This window comes from Triticum aestivum, chromosome 4A (genome assembly GCF_018294505.1).
Source record: "Triticum aestivum cultivar Chinese Spring chromosome 4A, IWGSC CS RefSeq v2.1, whole genome shotgun sequence".
Lineage (NCBI taxonomy): Eukaryota > Viridiplantae > Streptophyta > Magnoliopsida > Poales > Poaceae > Triticum > Triticum aestivum.
The window spans coordinates 55864977-55889900 of record NC_057803.1 but is presented as its reverse complement, the minus strand read 5'-3'; the positions used below and the strand labels follow the sequence as shown (position 1 = coordinate 55889900).

At 43.9% G+C, this 24924-nt stretch overlaps 1 protein-coding gene across 1 annotated transcript; it reads right to left on the bottom strand.

Moving 5' to 3' along the window:
* Positions 1-616: 616 nt before the first annotated feature.
* On the bottom strand, positions 617-7345 carry LOC123085097 (inositol-tetrakisphosphate 1-kinase 2). Its single transcript, XM_044506679.1, has 10 exons — positions 6864-7345; positions 4959-5040; positions 4742-4774; positions 4060-4180; positions 3143-3235; positions 2314-2433; positions 2054-2230; positions 1752-1807; positions 1592-1676; positions 617-1022 (listed from the first exon to the last, which is right to left on the bottom strand). Exons 1-10 carry the CDS (start codon positions 7049-7051, stop codon positions 928-930), a joined length of 1050 nt encoding a protein of 349 aa, XP_044362614.1. The 5' UTR covers positions 7052-7345; the 3' UTR covers positions 617-927.
* Between the last annotated feature and the right edge of the window lie 17579 nt (positions 7346-24924).

The following is a 24924-nucleotide window of genomic DNA, read 5'->3' as shown; positions in this document are numbered from 1 at the left end:
ATGAATAGTATATGTGTTAAAAAAGCCTCAGTTTTTTTTTTGCACATCCCTCATTTCAATGGATTTCGTCTTGAAAATTTACACACTTGTGCATTATCCCTCCAGGTATATCCATTTTTTTCAGAATTTTTTGAAATATGAAACTATGAATTTCGGTGAATTTTAAATTTTTTAAAATCTGGCCTCCATGGAACTCGGCCTCCAAAAGGGATTTTCGCATGTTACCTCTAAAATTAGTTTCCCTGGGCATGCCTGTGTCCTCGATACATGACTCTTCCACATGAGGCAGCATCAACATCAACCTGCCTTAGAAAGTACAGGCCATTTCTATATAGTACACTGCAACTTAGCTCATTTACTGCCGAACAAACAGAAATAGGTTTACTGGAAATGCTGGCACATGCAAACACTCCTTGTGTGTCCAGTCTGCAGCAGCTAAAAACTGCCGCGGAACAAGGAGCAGCTCATGCTCGAAGCCTGCACCAAGTCATGGCTACCTGCTTCAATTTATCAAGATTTTCTGACTGCAGGTTAGAAGCTTTGCAATCTGATTGAATTTCCCCCTAGAAGAGCATTTAGTTCTCTGTAGTGTCAAACTATACCTGGAAGCAGGTGATGCTGTCTTATTTTGAATATTGCTTACTGTGATGCACCGTATGTAGCTTAACTGATCAATATCATACATGGTAGGTTGATGGTGCTGATCCTGTTTGATGAAAGCATTTGAGACCAAACTATGATCAAAACAACCGTGATTTATACAAGATGGGCACAAGGCCATTCGAGTTCTTTCTCTCCCCCTACTCCCGACCCTGTGTATGTGGCGCCACTTCTTACAAAACATGTAAGTTTTGGACTTCAAGCCTTGGGCTCCAGCTTATGTATCCAAGATATGCACATTAGTGAACAAGTATGGCTACCAGCGCTTCAGCCTCCGCTCAAGCACCTTTGGTATTTGTTTTGCCCAAGACTTTGCAAGAAATCGGTGAATATGTGCTCATAGCCAGGCATTTTCCCATATCCTGCGGAAAAAATGAAAACAGCAGCATTACTTCCTAGACAGTCAAGAATTACTACTGCAAGGAAATTACCATGCTGTGAAATCGTCAAGAGTCAAGACCATGACGTTTTCACTGTAATTTTACATGCAAGACTTGCCCATTTAACTGAACAAAACAAAAGCAACTTCTGTGGTAGCGTGTATTGCTGTCTCCATAGGAACTGATCTGACAGCATCAATAAAACTACACAGCATTAAAATGTCTTGCATGATTTACATGTCATATTCCTAACAATCTTCACCTTGGATGAAGTTACCTGTAATGGTTAAGAACAATCTGCACCCGGATGAACAACATACAATTAGCAAGACTACTCATGCCCCAGCCAAGCCAACCTTGGGTAGTGGAGAAGAGAAGATACCCCTACTTGAACAGTGTTAAATTGGCCTACACGGGCAGAGATATGTCGCGACGATACATTTCTTTTCCCCTCAGCTGGGATAAAAATATTGGCCTAGCAAGTTCTTCATGAACACATAAACAGAAGAAAAGAAATGCAGAGCCATGTGAGAGATAAAATAACTACACACCTGGGAAGTAGTTGATATCAATTATATAGTACCGGTCATTTGCTCCAAGCTCTCTAATCATATCTATGTTGAACAATCTTAGACCCTGCAAATTTTAAGATGTCAGGTGAGGCAACAAATATAATAGCTACACATAGTTAAGAACCAGTGCTGGTCATACCAGACGACCACGAAGCTCCCTGCCTAGTTTCTCTAGAAGTGGTCTCGGAGGAAGCTCTGTTCAGTAATGAAAACTGTTCATTTGGTGCAGTAAAAAGCTCTTGCCAAACATAATGCATTACAAGACAACTATTTTTTATTGAACGATTTTCTCCTCAACTTTGAGATTATAACAAAACTATTAACTTCACTTTCTTCATACCAAACACAATTTTGTGTTAGTATGAAACTGGAACAGAATCAATTCAAAAAAGAAAATAAAGTTAAACCAAAGATAAATTGGAAACACTGCAGAAGACCCACCTGCAATACGAGGATCAAGGTCTGCATGATCTGCACTTGCTGCAGCGCATGAAACTCTTGGAAGTCGATAGATGCCAACATTGTTTAGTAAGTCATAGGTATTAACATCAGGAAGAGAAAACCTGCGGACAACCTGTATAGCTTCACCAATGATGTACACCTTAAAGAGGATCCCACCTGTAGATTTAATAAATCAGATGCCACGATTCGACCAATCCAGAGCAAAAAAGCATATGCCAGATAAAAGAATCAGGAGTTACCATGATTCACAAATTCCTGGAGTACCAGAGGAGGATCAAGCATTGGCAAGGACGCCTCATCGTATGCCAGAGATAGCTCATGAGATTTAGATGTTCCATCAACAACCAATGGCTTGGCAACTGCAACAAACAGAAGTGCGTCCCATCAGAAATTTCCACTTACTAGTTCCACACATAACAAACAGGAAGTCCCATGTAACACATTGAAGGAGAATAAGACAAAGCCCCAGAAGCAGAATACTGGAGCTACAGCAGGGAAAATGGCCTAAATATGTGATACTGGGAATTATCAACTGGAAGGAGAACATCACAACATCAAACTCGAATATTAGTCTAAGTGTCTATCTCGCCCAAATGCACTACTGGCCAACCCTACTCACTTTACGTCCTCATTCAAACTAGTGTTTAATTCACCAAATGTGACAGGCAAGTTGCAGGACATGTTTCCACATAGCATGCACATAGAATCAGGTAACATATAAATCACCAAACTAAATAATCATAGAGGATTTCTGCAACATAATGTCAATAATATCATTTCATCATTCCCTTCCTTGTTTGTCATATAGTGCATGCCTGTTTATATTGTAAGCGTTCAATAATGAGTGAAGCATATGTTTCACAGAACGGAACGAAAGCATACATGTAGCTAGGTTGTACAGTGTCATGACTCGTGATATTACAGCTAGTGCAAATCATATGATGCCCATAGCTGATATCTAAACTCTCATATAACAACTAAAGTAAAGTGTGTCTTGAAAGGAGCAACAAATACAAATTAAGATTCAAGAAGCATGCAACTGATAGTTTCAAGATTTGAACAAATTACCCAATGGCAAGGTTAGCCCAGCCATGGCAACTGCAGTTGGTATAGAGGACGGATCTTTCATAATGACCAGTTGGCGTGGAGTGCAAACTTCTTCTGCGATTGTCCAAAATTCAAACCATAAAAAATATATTATATACTATTGTAAACATATTAAGTCCTTATGAGCAAAAAAACATATTAAGTCCTTCACAGAAGTAAGCTGGGGATGCACTTTCAGTAGCCTGCATGTCAATATGCTACGTGTTCACGATAAATCAGAAAGATACTGCTGTCCAATTGAACAGAATCTGTCACTGGACTCACCCAGCAGAAAACAAGCAAACAAGAAATTTTGCCCAGTGTTCCCGCAATTTTCATTAATGGAGTTAGTGCTCTCTTAAGTTTGAAGATGATTTACATAGCAACCTTAACTGGAAACACAAATGGTTCAAAAGGACAGAAATAAGATTGTCAGCCCCCCTTGTCAACAAGAAGATCTTGTTGGTGCCTTTCTATTGAAAGCAATTCTTTTCTAGGACTGCAGTTACATGAGAATTAGGTGAGAATCTGATGTGTCAATGTACTTGGTCATGAAACACATATCAACTCACAAGATATAAACATTCAGAGAAACCTTTTTTTACAAAACAGGCAGGCACTCTGCCATTTCATGACGAGGAAAGCAAAAAAAATCAGTAATTTATGCACAAAGAAAACCTTAAATTACAATGTCTATTTTTATGAGTGGACTTCGTGCTTGTGTGGGTGAGTGCTTCCACTCTTCCACTCATAGAATATGCGTTCAGATCTATGCACATTCTAGAACCACAATACTCACATGAGGTGAGAAAATGCACAGCACTCGCCCAAACAGTTCAAATGGGCTTATATTCGGCACAAATATCATTATCAGACGTATTACGCATCTGCAATATTACCATAGAAACTGGACAGGTTCAAATCTGCTACTTCTTCAAGCATCGATTGTCGATTGTTCAGATGCTCAATGGCATTGGGTGGGTCGAGGACAGTGACTTCTGGATGCACTTCATGATAATCCTTCACAGAATGAAATATTTTTAATGTAAAAATCAACAGAGAAGGGGAATTCTTGATTTAGAAGCTAAGAGCAAAGTGCAACAATTATGATAAGCTTTTCACAGGGAGCTGCAGTGGACAATTACGACTTCTTTTTTTGCATTAGATAATTAACTATACTAACTGTCATTGCCGCAGACAGGATAAACACTAAATCTTACTACCAAGGTTCCAAAACACATGACTTCCTAGAATTCATTGAGTTGAAATTTTATCTTTGACTCCCAATATATGAAAAAAAATATTTGGGTTGATTATAAGAAAATAATATCATTGGATTTCACAGGAATCACATTTTCATAACAGATTTCTTTTTCAAAGATGTTTGTTGGCGACTGTGTCAACATCTGAAACGCCATCTATTTCTGGACGGAGGGGCTGTCTGACTACTGATTTCCCAGGACATGGTACCAACTATACAAGAAAAATTAGATAAATGTATGACGAGCGTGCATATTGTATCAGTATGGTACGCATGCATTTGCAGATCATCAGGTTTCTACACCTGTCGTCTAGTATTACCTCCAGAAACCGCTGCCACTCCTTGCTAGTTTTCTGCAGAAGGAAGCAAGAAACGTATCATGACATAATATTTTAAAAATATTAAGCAGAAGTCACTTCTTTCAATATTCAAACCGTATAGACACAACAATTGGAGAAAATATGTAAGACAATCTTAGTTCTGAGACCTATGCATCCACAGACTTTCAAAACATATTTTAGGAAGTATTTGGCTAACCTTGTGCAAGATGATATCAAATGGGCCTTGTTCTGAGAGAGGATGAGTCTCATCAATTGATATGAAACTAATTCCTTTCTTCCTGACAAAGTAAAATGCACATGTTTAAGAAGATGTCAAGTAGCACTAAAATAAAATCTTGGCAACTAGTCAGCATACGAGGCTAGTGATTATAAACTTATAGTAAGTGAGTAGACAAAATCATCCAAGTCAAATTCAAGCTCTCTGCTGAACTTTAAAAAAAAATGCATCGCCAACTCAACTGGGTTAATTTGTTTTTAGGGACACCTGAATACTCAATCAAATACAAATCAGAATATGTCACAAGGGTACCTTGCAAAGGATAAAAAGGAATTATATGGAAACCAGCATCATGTCAAAACATTCATATTTTGAGTTACTCAACAGCAGGGATAAATGAACAAACTAAAAATATTAATCAACTTCAGATATACAATTTGACCGAGCAAAATTTGTTCAATTCCTGAAAAGAACATTTCGCTTGTAAATTTGTTTCCGTTCCTTGCTTATATTTTTCTACCAGAATACATGCCTTATGTTGTTTAGCCTGTGAAGCCACTCACAAGGGTAAAGTGCACATTTGTTTTTATAAGTTTTTAAACAATAAAAGTACATGAATAAAAAACTGAGCCATTTGTCTTTTTGTACAGGAAACATTTGATCATAATTTTGCATGATTCTTTGCAGACCCACATGCTGTAACATGATTCACATATACGAATCTTGAGAATTTTCTAAGATGTGCAAGTATATAAACCTTAAACTCGAGCACCCACCCTCTGAGTGTACATTTACTTTTTTCTAAAATCAAAACATATATCAGTCTCAGAATGTAAATTTTAATTTTGCAAGAGTTCCTTGTTATTTCATCTTTGCTTATTTTTCGACATCCTTTTATTATGTTCATAGGCTGAGAACCAACCAGCAAATAATTGGATACATTTAGCTCTTAATTCAGGTAACTAACAAGATAGCCAGCTCAAAGATTGTTTGTCAGTAGTATTTTCAAGAAAAATACCCCCTCCGTCCCATAATATAAGAGCGTTTTTTACACTATACGTCCCATAATATAAGAGTGTTCTTTACACTATACGTCCCATAATATAAGAGGGAGTAACTGTTTGTCAGTGGTCCATGTTGCCATCAAATCTAGCGACGCATTCACTAAAGTGGAAATGATCCCAAGAAAGATATTGCCATCAACAAGTTGTCATAATCCATGTGATGTGCTTATCCATGGGAATATTCCAACTGGAATCCCAGATGCCAGGCAATGAGGCAACAAGGATTAGCATACCACAAAGCATTTAGTCAAGTGGACATGATAATATAAAATTATAGACCATGGACATCCCCTCGTGCAGTGTAACTGCCAACATTGGCACGCGTATATGGCATCTAACGATGCTACTGGAATTTCTAATCTAGAACCCAGCATGCTTCACTGAGAAGCCACTCTCACTAGCTGTTCTCGCTAACTTTACTCCGGTCGATATCTGATTCGATCACTGATTAACAAGTGCTATAAGGAACAGAATAGCATTCCATTCCACCCCTCACTGCAGAAATTATATTGGTTTGAACATCAATTACTAGTTCATTACTACCCCTTTGTCACCTCTGCCTGTCCAAGTAAAGTACTACTGATGTTCAAAAACTGATCCAAGAACAGCATTTTTCCTCCAAGAGCAACACCCTTAAGTCTTCAACACCTCTGTACCAGAAAAAAAAATCTTATGTTTTCATGTTTTGTGAAATTACTCCCCACTCAGCAAACAAGAAACACACCCCCTTTCTCTAAAAAAAAACATCCACCGCCTGCATCCACCATGAATCAATCAATCAATGGAGTCCATCTCTATAAGCGGTGATCCAGGCTTTTACCTCGCCAGCAGGAGCAGCTTGGGCTGGAGGAAGCTCTTAACCTTCTTCTTCGTGAGGGCGTAGCCCACCACCAGCCTCGACGCAGCCGCCGCCGCCGCACCGGCGGGCGGCGATGACGGAGACAGCAGTGCCGGATCCATCACCGCACCCTCCTCTTCATCATCCGACACATCCCCATGCAACCTCATCCCCGCGAGCCCTATCCCGAGCTGCCGCCACAGATGGCCGATAAACCCAAAATGATGGGAAATTCGGGGGGAAATCAAATGCCCAGGCAAAGGGGGGGATCCAGCAGAGCCGATGCTTCGCGCGCGCGTGAGAGTTTGCTGGGGTGTGGTAGGGGGGCTATATCTGGAGGATTTGGGAGAGGGAAATTGTTTTCCGGAGCTTTAATTAATGGCGAGACGAGTGGAAGAGGGAGCACGAGAACAGAGCGGCCGGGTTATGTAGACGACGAAGCGAGGAGAAGGCGAGTGAGTGGGTGATTCTCGGTCGCAATATTATCTGCCGCACATCTACGGTCGTAGACAACCGTGTTACCTTCTCCGTGCAATACGAATTGGGGGAGGCTCCCCTCTCCCCCTCCCCTCCCCTCCCTTGAGAGTTCCTTTCTTTTTCTCGGCTCCTCTCCTCTCCCCTCCCCCACCGGCGGCCTTGACGAACCTAGTGGTAGGGAGAGGGTGTCAAACCCGAGCAGTGTAAGATCCGATTTAATCCCTTTGTAAACTAATATAAGACGTTGTGATCTAAAAGGTTTTCTATTAGTTTACAGATGGAGTAGGTATGTATGAACAGTTTTGTGGGGAAACAATTAAGGGGAAGGGGTGAATTGAGAGGCCGATCGGTAGTATTCTCGCCCGTAGGCTAGAAATTAAGAAAAAATAACATAACATGTCGAAGGCACAACCTGGCCCCTTTTATAGGCACAGCCGCACAGTAACTGTCATAGCGTTGTAAAACTAACAAACCAACAGTGCTTTAAGTGGAGTGAAACCAGACGTCGAGCGAGGGAAGGTCCCATGTGAGTACAGTCGTCTGATTCAAAGCAACTCTTGTCGGATGTTGAACCAGTACTGAAACTGAACAGTTAACTGAAAGTGTTGGCATGACATTGCTCCCTCCTCGGAATCGATCGTGTCCTCATAGCATTGTCAACGATGATGCTCTCACGCCGCAGTGGTCAACTTGAAGAACGTCGGGAACGTGCATTTGATGAAGTTTGTGTCCTCCCATGTAGCATCCTTCGGCGCTAGGTTCTCCCACTGCACGAGCCACTAAATCCTAGGAATATTGCGACGAGGTATTTGTTGTACCTGGAGAACTAGCGTTGGTGCAACATTTGAGTGTACCATCCTCATGCACAGTCTGCATGTTTGGGATGGGGATAGCTCTTAGGCTAGGTGCCTTTTGAGTTGACTGGCATGGAACACAAGATGGATTTTGATGTGATCAAGAAATGGAGTTTGTAGGCCACTTTACCCACTTGCTGTGTAATCAGGAAGGGACCATAGTACTTGTGTTGCAGTTTAAGTGACTCTCTGAATCCAAAAGCTGGGAGCATGTAAGGAGCCATCTTCAGATAGACCAAGTCTTCTTTGTCAAAAGTTCTTTCTACTCTTTTCATGTCAGCATACCTTTTCATTCTTTGTTGTGCTTGTGTTAGGTTCTGCTTGAGCTAATCCAACATAGCATGTTTGTTCTCTAGAAATTCTCTTGCTCCTAAATCTTCAGGTCCTAGGATAGCCATCTCACTAATCAATGAGGGGGAACCCATATATAGCTTAGAATGAGGACATTTTAAGGGTTGTATGGTAAGTAGTGTTGTACCAATACTCAGCTATATGCCAACTATGAATGCCACTTTTTTGGTTCATTGGAAGTCATGCACCTCAAATAAGTCTCCAAGCACTGGTTTAATCTTTCAGTTTGTCCATATGTTTGTGGGTGATAAGATGAACTATATCTGAGCTCAATTTTGAGGCCAGTTGTCGGACCGAAAGTATGTCTAGAGGGGGTGATTAGACTACTTGACCAAATAAAAATCTAGTCTTTTCCCAATTTTATGTTTTGGCAGATTTTAGTAACTTAGCACAGGTCAAGATATCAACCTACACATGCAAGTCTAAGAGTATAGCAGCGGAATGTAAAACATTGCATATGAAGGTAAAGGAAGGAGATTGGAGGGAGCAAACGCAATGTAGACACGGAGATTTTTGGCGTGGTTTCGATAGGTGGTGCTATCGTACATCCACGTTGATGGAGACTGCAACCCATGAAGGGTAACGGTTGTGCGAGTCCACGGAGTGCTCCACCCACGAAGGGTCCACGAAGAAGCAACCTTGTCTATCCCACCATGGCCATCACCCACGAAGGACTTGCCTCATTAGGGTAGATCTTCACGAAGTAGGCGATCTCCTTGCCCTTACAAACTCCTTGGTTCAACTCCACAATCTTGTCGGAGGCTCCCAAGTGACACCTAACCAATCTAGGAGACACCACTCTCTAAAAGGTAATAGATGGTGTGTTGATGATGAACTCCTTGCTCTTGTGCTTCAAATGATAGTCTCCCCAACACTTAACTCTCTCACACAGATTTGAATTTGGTGGAAAGATGATTTGAGTGGAAAGCAACTTGGGAAAGGTTAGAGATCAAGATTCTTGTGGTTGGAATGGAATATCTTGATCTCAACACATGAGTAGGTGGTTCTCTCTCGGAAAATGTATGTTGGAAGTGTAGGCACATTCTGATGGCTTTCCTTACTAACGAAGGAAGGATGGAGGGGTATATATAGCCTCCACACAAAATCTAACCATTACACACAAATCACCAAACTCGGTGGGACCGAATCATGAAACTCGGTCAGACTGATTTAGTTCAAAATGTGAACGCTAGGATTTTCGGTGGGACCGACATGTCAACTCGGTGGGACCGATTTCATTAGGGTTAGGGCATAATTTAATCTCGGTGAGACCGATCACATAAACTCGGCAAGACCGATTTCTATAATAGGCAAACAGAGAGTTGGTCAGGCAAACTCGGTGGGACCGATTCGCTCATTTCGGTGAGACTAAAATGTTACGAAAGGAAAACAGAGAGTTTGCATTGCGAACTTGGTGGGACCAATCGCTCATCTCAGTTGGACCGAAACATTATGAAGGGAAATAGAGAGTTTACAATCCCATCTCGGTAGACTGAGATCCCTATCGGTGAGACCAAAGTGACTAGGGTTTTTGGCAGTGGTTATGTTAAGTGAACTCGGTGGCGCCGGATAAATCAAATCGGTAAGGCCGAGTTTGACTTTTGGTTTGGGACATATGTGGATATGAGAAAGTTGTTGAGGGCTTTTGGAGCATATCACTTAGCATTTTGAGCAAGCAAGCCATTAAGCAACACCTCATCCTCTTTTAATAGTATTGGCTTTTCCTATGGACTCAATGTGATCTTGGATCACTAAAATGAAAATGTAGAGTCTTGAGCTTGAGCTAATATGTGTCCTTAGCATTTTGAGGGGTCCACATTCCTAATCCATGCCATGTCAATCATTGAACTTTCTGAAATGATCATCTTGAAATAGCATTAGTTCAATGAGCTATATGTTGTTAGGAATTATCAAAACCACTCAGGGATAGTTGCACTTTCAATCTCCCCCTTTTTGGTAATTGATGACAACATATAGATCAAAGCTTCAACAAACGATAATAAGATTGAAATACATTGTCGCTTTGAGAAGTATGTGATAAGCAAGAGCTCCCCCTAAATTTGTGCATTATTTAAGATTTGCTTTTGAATGCAAATGCACGATCGATTAGGATCATGGGTCACTCTTCCATGTCACATACATCTTGGTGGAGCGCTCAAAATGATAGTAATTAAAACATGCACTCATCACCAAGCAAAGTGAATGATCATATATGAGATATAAAAGATAATATCATCCAAGCATAAGCATTAAGGTAGGATATGATCAAACACATGATCATACAAGTATCTCACACAGAGACATAAAGTATCAAATGAGCACACACGAAAGTATCAAGCAAATAGCAAGAAAGACAAAGAAGCAAATCACTCTCTCTCTCGAAGCCTAAGATCTATATACTTCATCCTCTTTGGCAACAAGTTACCAAAAAGTTTGAAAATGCATAGTGCTATGCATCTCTCTAGGCTTGATCTTCGGGAGGTGGTGTAGAAAGGACGCCAAGGATGAAGGCATCAGTAGATGTTGTTGGAGCTGGTGGAGTGGCAACTGGAGGTGACACTGAAGCTGTTGCCGAAGTAGTTGCTCTAGTGTCAGGCACTGGCACTGCAGCAGATCTCTGACCTCTGAGCACTCCCCGAAAAGCATCTGTAGTAACCTTTCCTATCTTCTCCTCCGCTTCCTCCTGGAGCTGCTCAACAGCTGACTGCATCTCTGTTACTTTCAGATCAAGATCATAGAACTTGGTCTCTATGATCCTCTCCAAGCCCTCCTGATTCTTGTTCAGGGTGGCCAAGCCCTTCTCAATCCTCAAAGTTGCTTGAATTAGATATGCAAGCTGGTCTTGTTTTGACTTCAAAAAAACTTGAGATGCATCCTCAACACTTGGCATCTTTGCAGCCTTCTCAGCCTTTGCCTTTGCTCTCTTCTCTTGTGCTTGCACTAATGTGGGATAATCCTCATTCATCACAACCGTGTTATCTTCAAATTCCGGTCTGAAAGGTAAGTGATCCTTGTCCAACAAATAAGTGTATGTTCCTATCTTGGAGTTGATGAACACATGAATGTGTGGAGCATACCCACAAGATCTCTTTTGATCAGCAACTGTCCTCTTGATTGTCTCAACAATCAGACTCATGACCTTGAATTTCCGAGGAACATCAAATATCTGCAGCAAGTTGATTGAATGGCCTCTGATCATCTTGTGATCTCCATATTTGGGCAACAACGTATGCCTCAATATAGTGTTGATTGTAGCTAGACTATACAACAAGTAATGTACAGATCCAAACTTATGTGTTTCCAAAGCTTTGTCTGGGATCTCTTTGTACATGTTGGTCATAGAGTTGTGGTCTTTCTTCTTCTTGGCATAGACATCCAAGTCATCCTCATGCTCTTCAGGGGCATTTATCAACTTGGCCCACTCATCAACAGTTGACTGGTACCTTGTACCCTCAGACATCCATACAATCCTACCATCTGGATAAAAATGAGCAGTGGAGTAGAATTGCATGATGAGTTCATCATTCCATTTTGTTAGCTCTTGACCCACAAACTCGTCAACACCACATGATCTGAAGCTCTCATGTACACCTGGAAAATGATCTTCATTCTCATCAATGTACTCCCAGTCAGCCCACTTCATGTCACAAACTATAGGCTTCTTGTCCAGCAGAATGGTTTCATAGAAATCTTGTTGTTCTTTGGTGTGGAACCTGTAGTCCACAACAATCTTCCTTCTCATAGCATATGGACCAGTCTGTCTCCAAAGTCTCAGACCTGCATCCTTCCTGATGCTCATATCTTCTGCCACTGGATGACTGTCATTGTGATCTGGAATCTTTGGTTTAAGTTTCCTGAGCACTTGGGCTTCAACATCTTCTTCTTCTTCCATTTCAGGCACTGGGGCCTTGTTCTTCTCTTTAGCTGGAATGTTCCTCGTGCTTCTCTTGGGATTAGAAGTCTTTTGAGCTTGAGCAGCAGCTTTGGGGTCAGTCTTGGGCTTTGAGGTAGCAGCCCCTGACTTAATAGCATCCCCCATAAGCTTTTGGGACTTGGGTGCTAGTGCAACATCCTATTCTTCTTCAGCTAGATCTCTCATTGTAGAGGATCTACCAATGACTCTGGCAGAGGTCTTCTTGACCCTCTCTTTCCTTTTCTTACTCTCTCCAGGAGCCTCTTCAGTTGGCTTAGAAGTTTCAATAGTTGAGACCCTGGCCTTTAAGGTTGGCACCCTCTTGGTAGGGGCCTTCTTATGCGATCCGGGCTTTGTTGTAGCATCAGTACCATATTCCTTCTTCAACACTTTCTTTTTGGAGCTCACTTCTTCCTCAACAGCCACATAGTCCTCATCCTTAGAGTTTGAGGTTTTCTTCTTCCTTGATCTAGTGGCTGCCTTGGGAAAATTGCTTGGAGTGCTCCTGCTGCCCTCATCATAGCTGCTTGAGGGACTAGTGCCCTCACTCATGTGCACTTGCTCTTCTGATTTGTTCTGGCTATCACTCTGGTCAGACATTCTGGCAAGCAAACTGACAGCAGACCCTGTGAATAGATATAGATGAGGTAGAGTGGATGAGCATCACAAAGTGCAGAGTTTTTGCAAAATAGATGAGTCAAAAACTTAGTTTTAGTTCTCCACAAAAATTATTTCGGAGCTACCGCTTTGTTAAACTCAGTGACACCGAAGCAACTTTTGGAGCCTAAACTAGTGAACTCGGTCAGACCGAGTCACAGTTCGGTGGCTCCGAGATTGCTAGGGTTTCACAGAGAGTCGAACTCGGTCGCACCGATTTGCAACTTTCGGTCAGACCGAAAAGTGCAAGTGTAATGGCCTAAGCCAAATCGGTGAGACCAATTTCTACAACTCGGTCGGTCCGAGATGAGTTCGACGGAAACCTAACCCTAAATTTTCGAATCAACCCTAATCTAAGGAACGTTTTCTTTGGATAGATTGATTTCATACGTGGTAAAGAACATGGCATTGCATTGTGCTTAGAATCGGATTAAGGAATTAGCACAAAAGATCAAACTCATACCCTAGTTCGGCAGTGAGTTCGCTATAGCGACAACAGAGGGGTTGAATCCCGTTGACGGTGATGGAAACCAGTGGCGGGAGGTCGCTGGCGACGAGAATACGATCCGGAGACCCGAGACGGCAGAGCAGGACACGCACGGGCTGAGGAGTTTTGAAGAAATTTCCAAAATCTCACCCGTGGGTTTATATATCCCGACCCTGTAGGTGTGACCTAGCGGAACAACTCGGTGGCACCGAGATGCAGAATCGCAAGCGGTTACTGCAACTCAGTGTAACCGAAAAGTTCAAATCAGCTGCACCAAGAATAAAAACCTAGATCAACTCAGTGAACTCGGTGTGACCGAAGTGGATGGATCGGTCAGACCAAAATGCACAGAGAGGTTTTGAAAGTTTAAGTATATGACGAGTTGGGGACTCTGAGTGCTCCTCACACAGAGTGCTTTGAATCTGACTTGATCAAACTTTGTGATGTAGCATGAATAGAGTTTGAGACGAGAAAAGCATAGATAGCTAGAGGAAGTTCTTAGGCATTCTTGCCCATCCATTTGGCAAAAGAGAAAAGGCCAAACAATCAAAGCAACAAATGGATGTTCTTGAATGAGTAAAATATGCAATCAACATGGTCACACAATAAAATGGCAAATGAAATATGTGACAAAGCATGCACAAACACTCTAGCATCTATCAAGCAATTGGCGATGACTAGGTCATCTATATGTGAGTATATTGACTTAGGAGTCAAGTGATAACACTTGATCATAGGTCATACTCATCGTTTAAGCACAAGTGGGGTTACCACTTTTACATAAGGAATTGTTGTGTTCACACCATTAGAGTTGCTTTAGCTCAACTAATTAGAGTAAAGCTCCCCCTAGACGTGATATCCCCCCTAAGTGGGATGAACTAACCTTCGGTTTTATCGATGATGACTTCATGTAGATGTTGAAGATGTGGATGCTCAATGTTGATGTAGATCATTCGGAGCAATCCATTGGAGTGAGTTGCACTTTCAATACCTACACGAGTTAGTCCCACAAGGAACAAAAAAGGATATCCATAGACATAGAGTGATGTACACACAAGATGATGTCCATGAAAGCATTAGGCTACCTTGTCCCTTGTCTTACCAACAAGAGGGTTTGTGACTCCTTGAACTAGTGCAAGTTGTGGAAGTTGTTTGCACTAGTACTCACCAAAATAATATCAGTGAAGTATGTTGGCGGAGTCACCCTCAAGAACTCTCTAGTCCTTCTTCTTCCGGATCCACATCATTTTGATAGGAATCCTTGGAGTTGTAGTCATACTTGATGAAGTTGAACTTGATGTAGTCTTGGGAACCCACTTGACCAAGGCCTTAGGAGCTTCTTCAAATGCATCAATCTCCTCTTGAAGCCTATCCTTGCCATTTTGCTTGTGGTCTTGTGGTGGAAGATCATCTTGAGCTTGTGTCCCTTGGAAAGAAGTAGGATCATACTTCTCATGTTGAGGAACAAACTTCGTTTTGGGGTATTGATCTTCATCCCACTCAACTCCATTGGCATTGAACTTTCGTTCAAAACCAATACCTTGATTCTTTCGGTGCCTTCCTTGCTTGTGTACAATTTCCTAAAATTGCTTACTCCCAGCAAGGCTCTTGTAAACACCTTTCTCTATAATTCCCTTCAATAAGCTATTTTGTTGCTCAAGTGTAACTTGGCTAAGAGAATCGTTAGTGGAATCAAGAGAACTACTAGAAGTAACAATATTGGATTTATCATGATTGTTGTTGTTACTACTAGAAGAAGAATATTTCTTACTCTTATTGCTAGATTTAACATGTGGCATATAAGTAGACAAGAGTAAACGCTTGGCAATGTAAGAAGAACTTTTCTTGCGAAGATCATCATTGATTGCTTTTAAGAACCCATGATCTTGCTCAAGGTTGAGCTTTTCAAAGCGTAACTTCTCCTGAGTCTTTAAAAGTTCTCGATGATCTTCCAAGGTTGTTTCATGAGCTAACTTAAGAGTGTTTAGTTCTTTAGTTAGACGCTCAATCTCCTTCTTATCATCATCATTCGTTTCATCTTGATTAGCATGATTAATAGCAATTTCATCATAGTTATCATCACTAAAATTGTCAACAAGTAAATCATCATCGCCTAGCAAGTCATCTTCATCACTATTGAAATCAACATACTCGGGGTGTGATACCTTTGGGCCTTTTGCCATGAAGCATCTCCCAATTCCTTCATTTGGTGAGTCAAATATGTCGTAGGAGTTGGTTGACACAAGTGCTAGACTGGCAACACCTTCATCTTGAGTATATTTGGAGTCAGAGTGATAACTTCTTTCAGAGTGATGGTCGGAGTCAGAGCCTACCCATTCACCAACATGAGCTTGATGTCTTCGTTTTGTGTAGCTCCTGGATGACTTGTACTTACTTTCTGAATATTTGCTTCTCCAAGAGGTTCTGCGTTCATAATGATCATCTCTACTCCTCCTCTCTCTAGGTGGTGATTCTTCTCTTCTACTTCTCCTCTTGGGTGAATCTTCTCTTCTTTTGTAGGGGGCCGTACACTCATTGGAGTAGTGTCCGGGTTTTCCACAATTGTAGCAATTACACTCATGACTCGAAGATCTTTTGTCATTGTAGGACCTTGACTTGGAACTTCTTTCCTTACTTATCCTCTTGTAGAACTTGTTTAAGTTCTTCACCATTAGGCTCAATTCCTCATTGAAGGTTTGTTTCTCACTTGATGATGTAGGAGCATCACATGAGGCTTTGTAAGCACCACTTGACTTGTTGTGAAGCTCTTCCTTATCCTTGAGTGACATCTCATGAGCAACAATTCTTCCAATGACTTCCGTTGGCTTGAGATCTTTGTAATTGGGCATCATTTGGATCAATGTGCACACGGTATCATATTTTCCATCCAAGGCTCTTAGGATCTTCTTGATGATGAATCTATCGGTCATCTCCTCACTTCCTAAGCTGGCAATCTCATTTGTGATGAGAGCAAGCCTAAACTACATTTCAACGACACCTTCACCATCCTTCATTTAGAACTTGTCAAGTTGCCTTTGAAGTACATCCAATTTGGATTCCTTGACGGAGTCGGTACCCTCGTGCATATCAATCAAAGTATCCCAAATTTCTTTTGCATTCTCAAGACGGCTGATTTTGTTGAATTCTTCGGGGCACAATCCGTTGAGGAGGATATCGCAAGCTTGAACATTATATTGCAGCATCTTCAACTCTTTCGCGGTAGCTTCACGGTTCGCTTCTCTCCCATCAAAGAATTCACCTTGCAAGCCAATACACACAATAGCCCAAACGGCGGGGTTATGTCAAAAAATATGCAGTTTCATCTTATGTTTCCAACTAGCAAAATTAGTACCATAAAAGTAAGGACCTCTACGGTGGTAATTTCCCTCGCTAGACGCCATACTCTCCTAGGTTGTGAAACCAAGGCTATGATCACCGAAAGTTATGGAAATCAAGGCAAATGGAGACCAAAGCTCTGATAACACTTGTAGGATCGAAAGTATGTCTAGAGGGGGTGATTAGACAACTTGACCAAATAAAAATCTAGCCTTGTCCCAATTTTAAGTTTTGGCAGATTTTAGCAACTTAGCACAAGTCAAGCAATCAACCTATACATGCAAGTCTAAGAGTATAGCAGCGGAATGTAAAACATTGCATATGAAGGTAAAGGGAGGAGATTGGAGGGAGAAAACGCAATGTAGACACGGAGATTTTTGGCATGGTCCCGATAGGTGGTGCTATCGTACATCCACATTGATGGATACTTCAACCCACGAAGGGTAACGGTTGCGCGAGTCCACGGAGGGCTCCACCCACGAACGACCCATGAAGAAGCAACCTTGTCTATCCCACCATGGCCATCGTCCATGGACTTGCCACACTAGGGTAGATCTTCACGAAGTAGGTGATGTCCTTGCCCTTACAAACTCCTTGTTTCAACTTCATAATCTTGTCGGAGGCTCCCAGGTGACACCTAACTAATCTAGGAGACACCACTCTCCAAAAGGTAATAGATGGTGTGTTAATGATGAACTCCTTGTTCTTGTGCTTCAAATGATAGTCTCTCAACACTCAACTCTCTCTCACAGATTTGGATTTGGTGGAAAGATGATTTGGGTGGAAAGCAACTTGGGGAAGGCTAGAGATCAAGATTCTTGTGGTTGGAATGGAATATCTTGGTCTCAACACATGCGTAGGTGGTTCTCTCTCAGAAAATGTATGTTGGAAGTGTAGGCACGTTCTGATGGATCTCCTTACTAATGAAGGAAGGGTGGAGGGGTATATATAGCCTCCACACAAAATCTAACCATTACACACAAATCACCAAACTCGGTGGGACCGAATCATGAAACTCAGTCAGACCGATTTAGTTCAAAATGTGAACGTTAGGATTTTCGGTGGGACCGACATGTCAACTCGGTGGGACCGATTTCATTAGGGTTAGGGCATAACATAATCTCGATGAGACCGATCACATAAACTCGGTAGGATCAATTTCTGTAATAGGCAAACAGAGAGTTGGTCAGGAAAACTCGGAGGGACAGATTCGCTCATTTCGGTGAGACCGAAATGTTACGAAATGGAAGCAAAGAGTTTGCATTGCGAACTCGGTGGTACCAATCGCTCATCTCGGTTGGACCGAAACGTTACAAAGGGAAACTGGGAGTTTGCAATCCCATCTCGTTGGGACCGAGATCCCTATCAGTGAGACCGAAGTGACTAGGGTTTCTGGCAGTGGCTATGTCAAGTGAACTCGGTGGCACCGGATAGATCAAATCGGTAGGGCTGAGTTTGACTTTTGGTTTGGGACATATGTGGATATGATAAAGTGGTTGAGGGCTTTTGGAGCATACCACTAAGCATTTTGAGCAAGCAAGCCATTAAGCAACACCTCATCCCCTTTTAATAGTATTGGCTTTTCCTATGGACTCAATGTGATCTTGGATCACTAAAATGAAAATGTAGAGTCTTGAGCTTGAGCCAATATGTGTCCTTAGCATTTTGAGGGGTCCACATTCCTAATCCATGCCATGCCAATCATTGAACTTTCTGAAATGATCATCTTGAAATAGCATTAGTTCAATGAGCTATATGTTGTTAGGAATTACCAAAACCACCTAGGGATAGTTGCACTTTCACCAGTGAAGATCTCTCTCCACATTTGGCTTGTGAAAATCATGTCCATGTCATAAATAATCAGTCTAGGAGGCCCATGAAATTTGATTATATTATCTAGAAAAGCGTGTGCCACTGTGGCCATTGTGTCCACAACAACCAAGATGACCTCCTTGCCTTAAGACTTTCGCAAGCCTTCTATAAAATCCATAGAAATGTGAGCCCATGCCATGCATGGTACAACAATGGTTCCAAAAGACTAGGATATAAGCATTGATCATGTTTAGATCTTTGGCATATTGGTCAATGAGACACAAAAGTTTATGTGTCCTTTTTAAGACTTGATCAGTAGAAGATGCCCTTAATCCTTTGGTAGGTTGCTCTCATGCCTGAGTGGCCCCTGTAGGAGAAGAATGCAGAGCAATAAGAAACTTCTGCATGAGAGCATTGCCTTGTCCAATAGCAAGTTTCCCTTTGTATCTAATAATGCCATAAGTTAAAGTATATTCCCCTGGGGCAGCAGAGGCCTTGAGCATTAGTTGTTCCACCAAAGGCCAATAAAAGTTGTCATATATGTAGCTCTCTACCACTTCTTTAGCCCACACTGGTGTCACTTATGATATGGACATGATATTGCAGTATTTCCTTGAAAGAGCATCAACTACTCTATTGAAGACACATTTTTATATTGGATGGTGAAATCAAACTCCAATAGTTTCATTATGAGCTTGTGTTGAATTCCCTCAGCAATCTTTTGGTTAGTGATAAATCTGAGAGACCGCAGGTCTATCTTGGTAATAAGCTTATTACCCAGGAAATAATGTGACCGTCTTTTGAGAGCTTCTATGATAGCTAGGGCTTCCATCTCATAGTTAGACATGGCAACATTGGTAGGGCTTGGGGAGGCACTATGGTAGTAAATGGCCTTTTCTTGTGCTAGCATGACATCTCCAATGCAGGTCCCTAATGCATTAGTTTCCAACATGAAATGCTCATTAAAGTTTGGCAGAGCTATCACATGAGTTGATATGAAAGTTTTTTGGGAAAGCTTGATCTTGTGTCTTAGTCCATTTGAATTGTCTTTTTTAAGATCTACATGGAGAGGTCTACAGATGATCCCATAATGTTGTATAAATATTTTTTTAGTAACATGATAAACCGAAAATTCCTTTATTAAGTGATTGTCTGATGTGTTTTCTAGTCTGCAATGGCAAAGATCTTTTTGGGGTCGGTTTTTGTTGGGAAACATTGCAGGGAAAACAAAAAAAATCTACGCACACACAATGACCTATCCATGGAGATGCATAGCAACAAGGGGGAGAGTGTGTCTACGTACCCTCGTATACTATAAGGGGAAGCATTTAACAACGCGGTTGATGTAGTCGAACTTCTTCGCGCTCCAACCGATCAAGTACGAAATGCACGACACCTCCGCGTTCTGCACATGTTTAGCTTGGTGTCATCCTCGCCATATTGATCAGCAAGCAGGGCGATGTAGTAGACGAGTTCCGTCAGCATAACGACGTGGTGACGGTGGTGGTGAAGCAATCCCTCAGGGCTTCGCCTAAGCACTGCGATAATCTAGAACAGAGGAGTGAACTAGAGGCAGAGAGTTGCCGACACACGGCGTGGAATAAGCTGTGTATTGTGTGGTGCTACGTCTCCAACGTATCTATAATTTTTTATTGTTCCATGCTATTATATTATCGTTCTTGGATGTTTTATAATCATTTTATATCATTTTTGGGTACTAACCTATTGACATAGTGCCAGTTGCTATTTTTTGCTTGTTTTTTACATCGCAGAAAATCAATACCAAACGGAGTCCAAACGCAATGAAACTTTTTGTGGATTTTTTATGGACCAGAAGACACCCAATGGGCCGGAGAAGCACCTGGGGGTGCCCCGAGGGGGGCACAACCCACCAGGGCGTGCCTGGGCCCCCAGGTGCGCCCAGGTGGGTTGTTCCCACCTCAGTGGCTTCTCGCACCGCCTCTTTTCTCTATAAATACCCCAATATTTCATAAACCCTAGGGCAGTTGACAAAAATCAATTCCAGCCACTGCAAGTTCTAGAAACACCAGATCCAATCTAGACACCATCACGGAGGGGTTCATCATCCTTATTGGAGCCTCTCCGATGATGTGTGAGTAGTCTTTTGTAGACCTTCGGGTCCGTAGTTAGTAGCTAGATGGCTTTCTCCTCTCTCTTTCGATTCTCAATACAATGGTCTCTTGGAGATCCATATGATGTAACTCTTTTTGCGGTGTGTTTGTTGGATCCGATGAACTTTGAGTTTATGATCAGATCTATGTTTCTATGCATGAAAGTTATTTGAGTCTTTTGATGTCTTATATGCATGATTACTTATAGCCTCGTATTTCTTCTCTGATATTTGGCTTTTGTTTGCCCAACTTGATCTATTTATCTTGCAATGAGAAGAGGTGCTTTGTGATGGGTTCGATCTTATGGTGCTTGATCCCAGTGACAGAAGGGGATCCGACACGTATGTATCGTTGCTATTAACGATAACAAGATGGGGTCTATTTCTACATAAATAGATCTTGTCTACATCATGTCATCATTCTTATTGCATTATTCTGTTTCTCCATGAATTTAATACACTAGATGCATGCTGGATAGCGGTCGATGTGTGGAGTAATAGTAGTAGATGTAGGCAGGAGTCGGTCTACTAATATTGGACATGATGCCTATATAATGATCATTGCCTGGATATCGTAATGATTATTTGAAGTTCTATCAATTGCCCAACAGTAATTTGTTTACCCACCGTTTGCTATTTTTCTTGAGAGAAGCCACTAGTGAAATCTACGACCCTCAGGTCTCTTCTTTATTATATGTCAGTGTACAAAAAGAGGGGTACACTTTTTGTACCCCTATAACTATGCACGGGCAGTCTGAGCCGCGGATACCACCACACCAAGCAATGCAAGGGAGGTGAGCCAGGGTAAGACCGAAGCTCAAGAGAACTAGAACGACGCCAAGGCCAAGATCACGAAGAGCAAAGGGGACGAAGCGGACTCCCCCGGCAAGATCCTTGCCAGGAGACAGTTCTAGCAGCCCCGGCAAGACCCTTGCCGCGGCGACTCTTCCTGCGCCTAGGGAGCAAATCACCCTTGAGTCCATCGCCCCCAAAGGGCAAGGATTCGGGAGACATCCCCGTGGCGGCATGCAGATCTTTGTGAAGACATTCAAGATCAGATACACACTAAGGAGATGACAACCCTTGGCGGGATCCCAGCCGAGGAAGACCACAAGGCCCCCGGCAAGCGCCTTGCCGGGGATGACAGTAGGCGCCTCGACAAGACCCTTGCCGGGGCCCCGGCAAGGCCCTTGCCGAGGACACCCGCAGGGCCACCATCAGGCCCACGCCGACTAAACCTCCACCACTGCATGCATGCAGTTGCCGACCCAACCAGCTGGACAGGCACCCGCGTGGCGGCATGCAGATCTTCGTGAAGACCCAGCACTGCGCCACCTCAGCTGCCTGCCTACCTACATGGCATCGCAGGCATCGCTGGCCAGGGCGCGTGTCGACACAAGAAGGAGCGGCGACGGACGAGACAGGTTTCTCCCCCGTCCCTGATAAAGCAAGGACACCTAAGCAAGACACATTAAATGTGCCTTGTCATGTGATGCGAGGGATAACCTCGCAGCACTGTACCCTTTCCACCTCCTGTGTGCCATTGTGGCAACCCCTTTTTTCTATAAAAGGAGGCCCGAGGCGACCAGAGGAAGGATTCGGCTTTTTGGAGCTCCTCACGCCCCATAGCTAGCTCAAGAACATAGATATACAATCCACCAAAGCAGGAGTAGGGTTTTACGCATCCTCGCGGCCCGAACCTGGATAAATGAACCGTGTGCTATCTGTTTGATCCGCTCTTCTCACGACCCCGCGCCCCGCTAACCATAGTAGGGATTCTTGTGATCCCATAGGTGTCGTTCCCACCGACATCTTTGGCGCGCCAGGTAGGAGCGCAGTTGTGAGAATCGGCTTTAGCAGTTAGCCCGGCACTCCTTCGTCTTCGTGACCCTTGGAGAAGAAAGGAGGCCAGAAGATCGACACTCGAGCGATTGCAAACAGAAGCTAAGTTGCACTGAACCCTTATTTGTTCTATCCTTTTTATATGAGGTTATTCCCCCCGGAGATGTCATGCCTTTGTATGAGAAACCTGCACGCCAGGGGGCTCTCCCATGATCGGCAACGCCCTTGCCCTGTTTCGAGTCCGCTCAACAGCTCAAGCGGCTGCGTCGAGAATGGCAGAGTAGCCTTCCGCGATCAACAACGCCCTCGATTCTGACTCGAGTCAAGCTCGACAGCTCGAGCGGCCGCGTTCAGAACGGAAAGGTGGCTCGTCCAGTAGCACGCATACCCAGCAGGCCCATGGGGATCCGTCCCCAAAACGCCGGTAGGGGCTTCCGCGCCGACGAGCCTACCCAATCGACGTAGGGCGCGCAAGAGGAATTGAACGGGGAAATAACGTGCATGAAATTAAGAGTACTGCAAAAGTTATGTTACATCACATCATTGCTGCGGTTCTAACTAAAGATAAAATTTGTCTTGGTCGGGAACCCGCAGCGGCGAAGAAGAATGGGATGCCTAATCTCGGCGCTGGCCTTCCACCCTCTTGATTTCGTCGATGCAGTCGATGATGGGGTCTATGCGCTCCTTGAGCACCGCGAGGTCAGTACCATCCGGCAAGCTATCCATCGCGGCCTCGAAGTCAAGGTCGGGATTCCAGTACGCCATCTTGGTGAGGACCTTGGTCACCACCCTCCGGCAAAGTCGCCGGGCCTCCCCGGCCAACGTGGCCGCTCTGCTGGAGTGAAGATAAGCCAAGGCTCCAAGGACGCCCTCGAAGAACTGGGTCAGCTTGGCGTTGACAGTCCCACTGCGCTCAGGGGCATACCTCACGTTTGGCATCCCCATGGTGGCCAACTGCGAGGTGACCCTGCCAGCGACGTCCTCCAGACGGCTGATCCATCTGTTCTCGCCTGCCACATATTCCTGGTGGGAGGCGGCCTCGTTCGCCCGCAGCTGCTTCTCCTCCTCCAGGCTCCTAGTCAAGGTCTCCTCCCGAGTCGTGCTCTCCGACAACATCTTCTCGAGATTCTCCATCTTCAGCTTGAGATCTCTGATGGAGTTTTGCGCTTCGGAGAGCTCCCCAACCCTGCTGATGACCGCTCCTTGCACCTCTACCAAGGCGCTGTTGAGCGTGCTCTTCTCGTTGGACAACTTGATGGCCTGCTCCTTCAGCTCGTCCCGCTCTACCTCCAACTCTTTCACCTTGCCGGCATGGGCCAGAGCTTGGGCATCGAGTGCCTCTTGGTGCCTCTGCTCTAGCTCATGAGTCCGTCGCACGACAAGGGCCTCGAGCTCCTCATCCTTGCCGCGGAGCGTTGCGGCAAGCTTCGCCTCACGCATGGAGAGGTCCTCTTCCTGGGAATCCAATGCGGCTTGATGCTGGTTCCGGGCGGCCTCGGTCGCGGCAGCCAAGTTCGCCGCCCTTTCCTGGGCCTTCTCGATGTCAGCCATCTTCATGGTGAGCTCTACATCACGCTTGGTCAATTCCTCCTGAAAAGCCCTTTGCTCCTCGCGAGTCTGGTGAAACCAGGTCTGTGTCTCAGCAACGCGCGCCTTGAAGTCCACCTCCGCGTTGTCCACTGTTGCCATCCTGGACTTGACCTTGTCCAGGCGAGCACGATAGAGCGCTTGGAGCTTCCGGAAATTGGCCCCCATGGCATAAAAAAGCTGCTCTTCTGGAGAACCATCGCCGCCAATGCCCGGCTCATCGACAACCTCGAGCCCGGTGGCGGCAAGCACCTCGCTGTCAAAGACTTCCCTTTCGGCGGGCGCTCGGGAACTTAACGCCCCTGGAAGATGGACGAAAAGTTTGTCGCCCACCTTCAGGTATCTGCCGGGGCCCGAGGTTGAGGAGGAAGGAGGCTGATCATCAACCACCTCTTCCTCGGCGGTGGCCTTGCCGGCTTCCCCGGCGGGCCCACCGCTGGCGCCCTCAGCGGAAGCCTCGCCAGTCGCCTTGGCGGCCCCCGCAGCGGTGTCCTCGGCAGCATCCTTGGTGGCCTCATCAGTGGTAGCCTCGTCAGCATCTCTGGCGGCCCCCTCGGTGACAATCCTGTCGGCCTCCGCCGCGGCCTCCTTAGCAA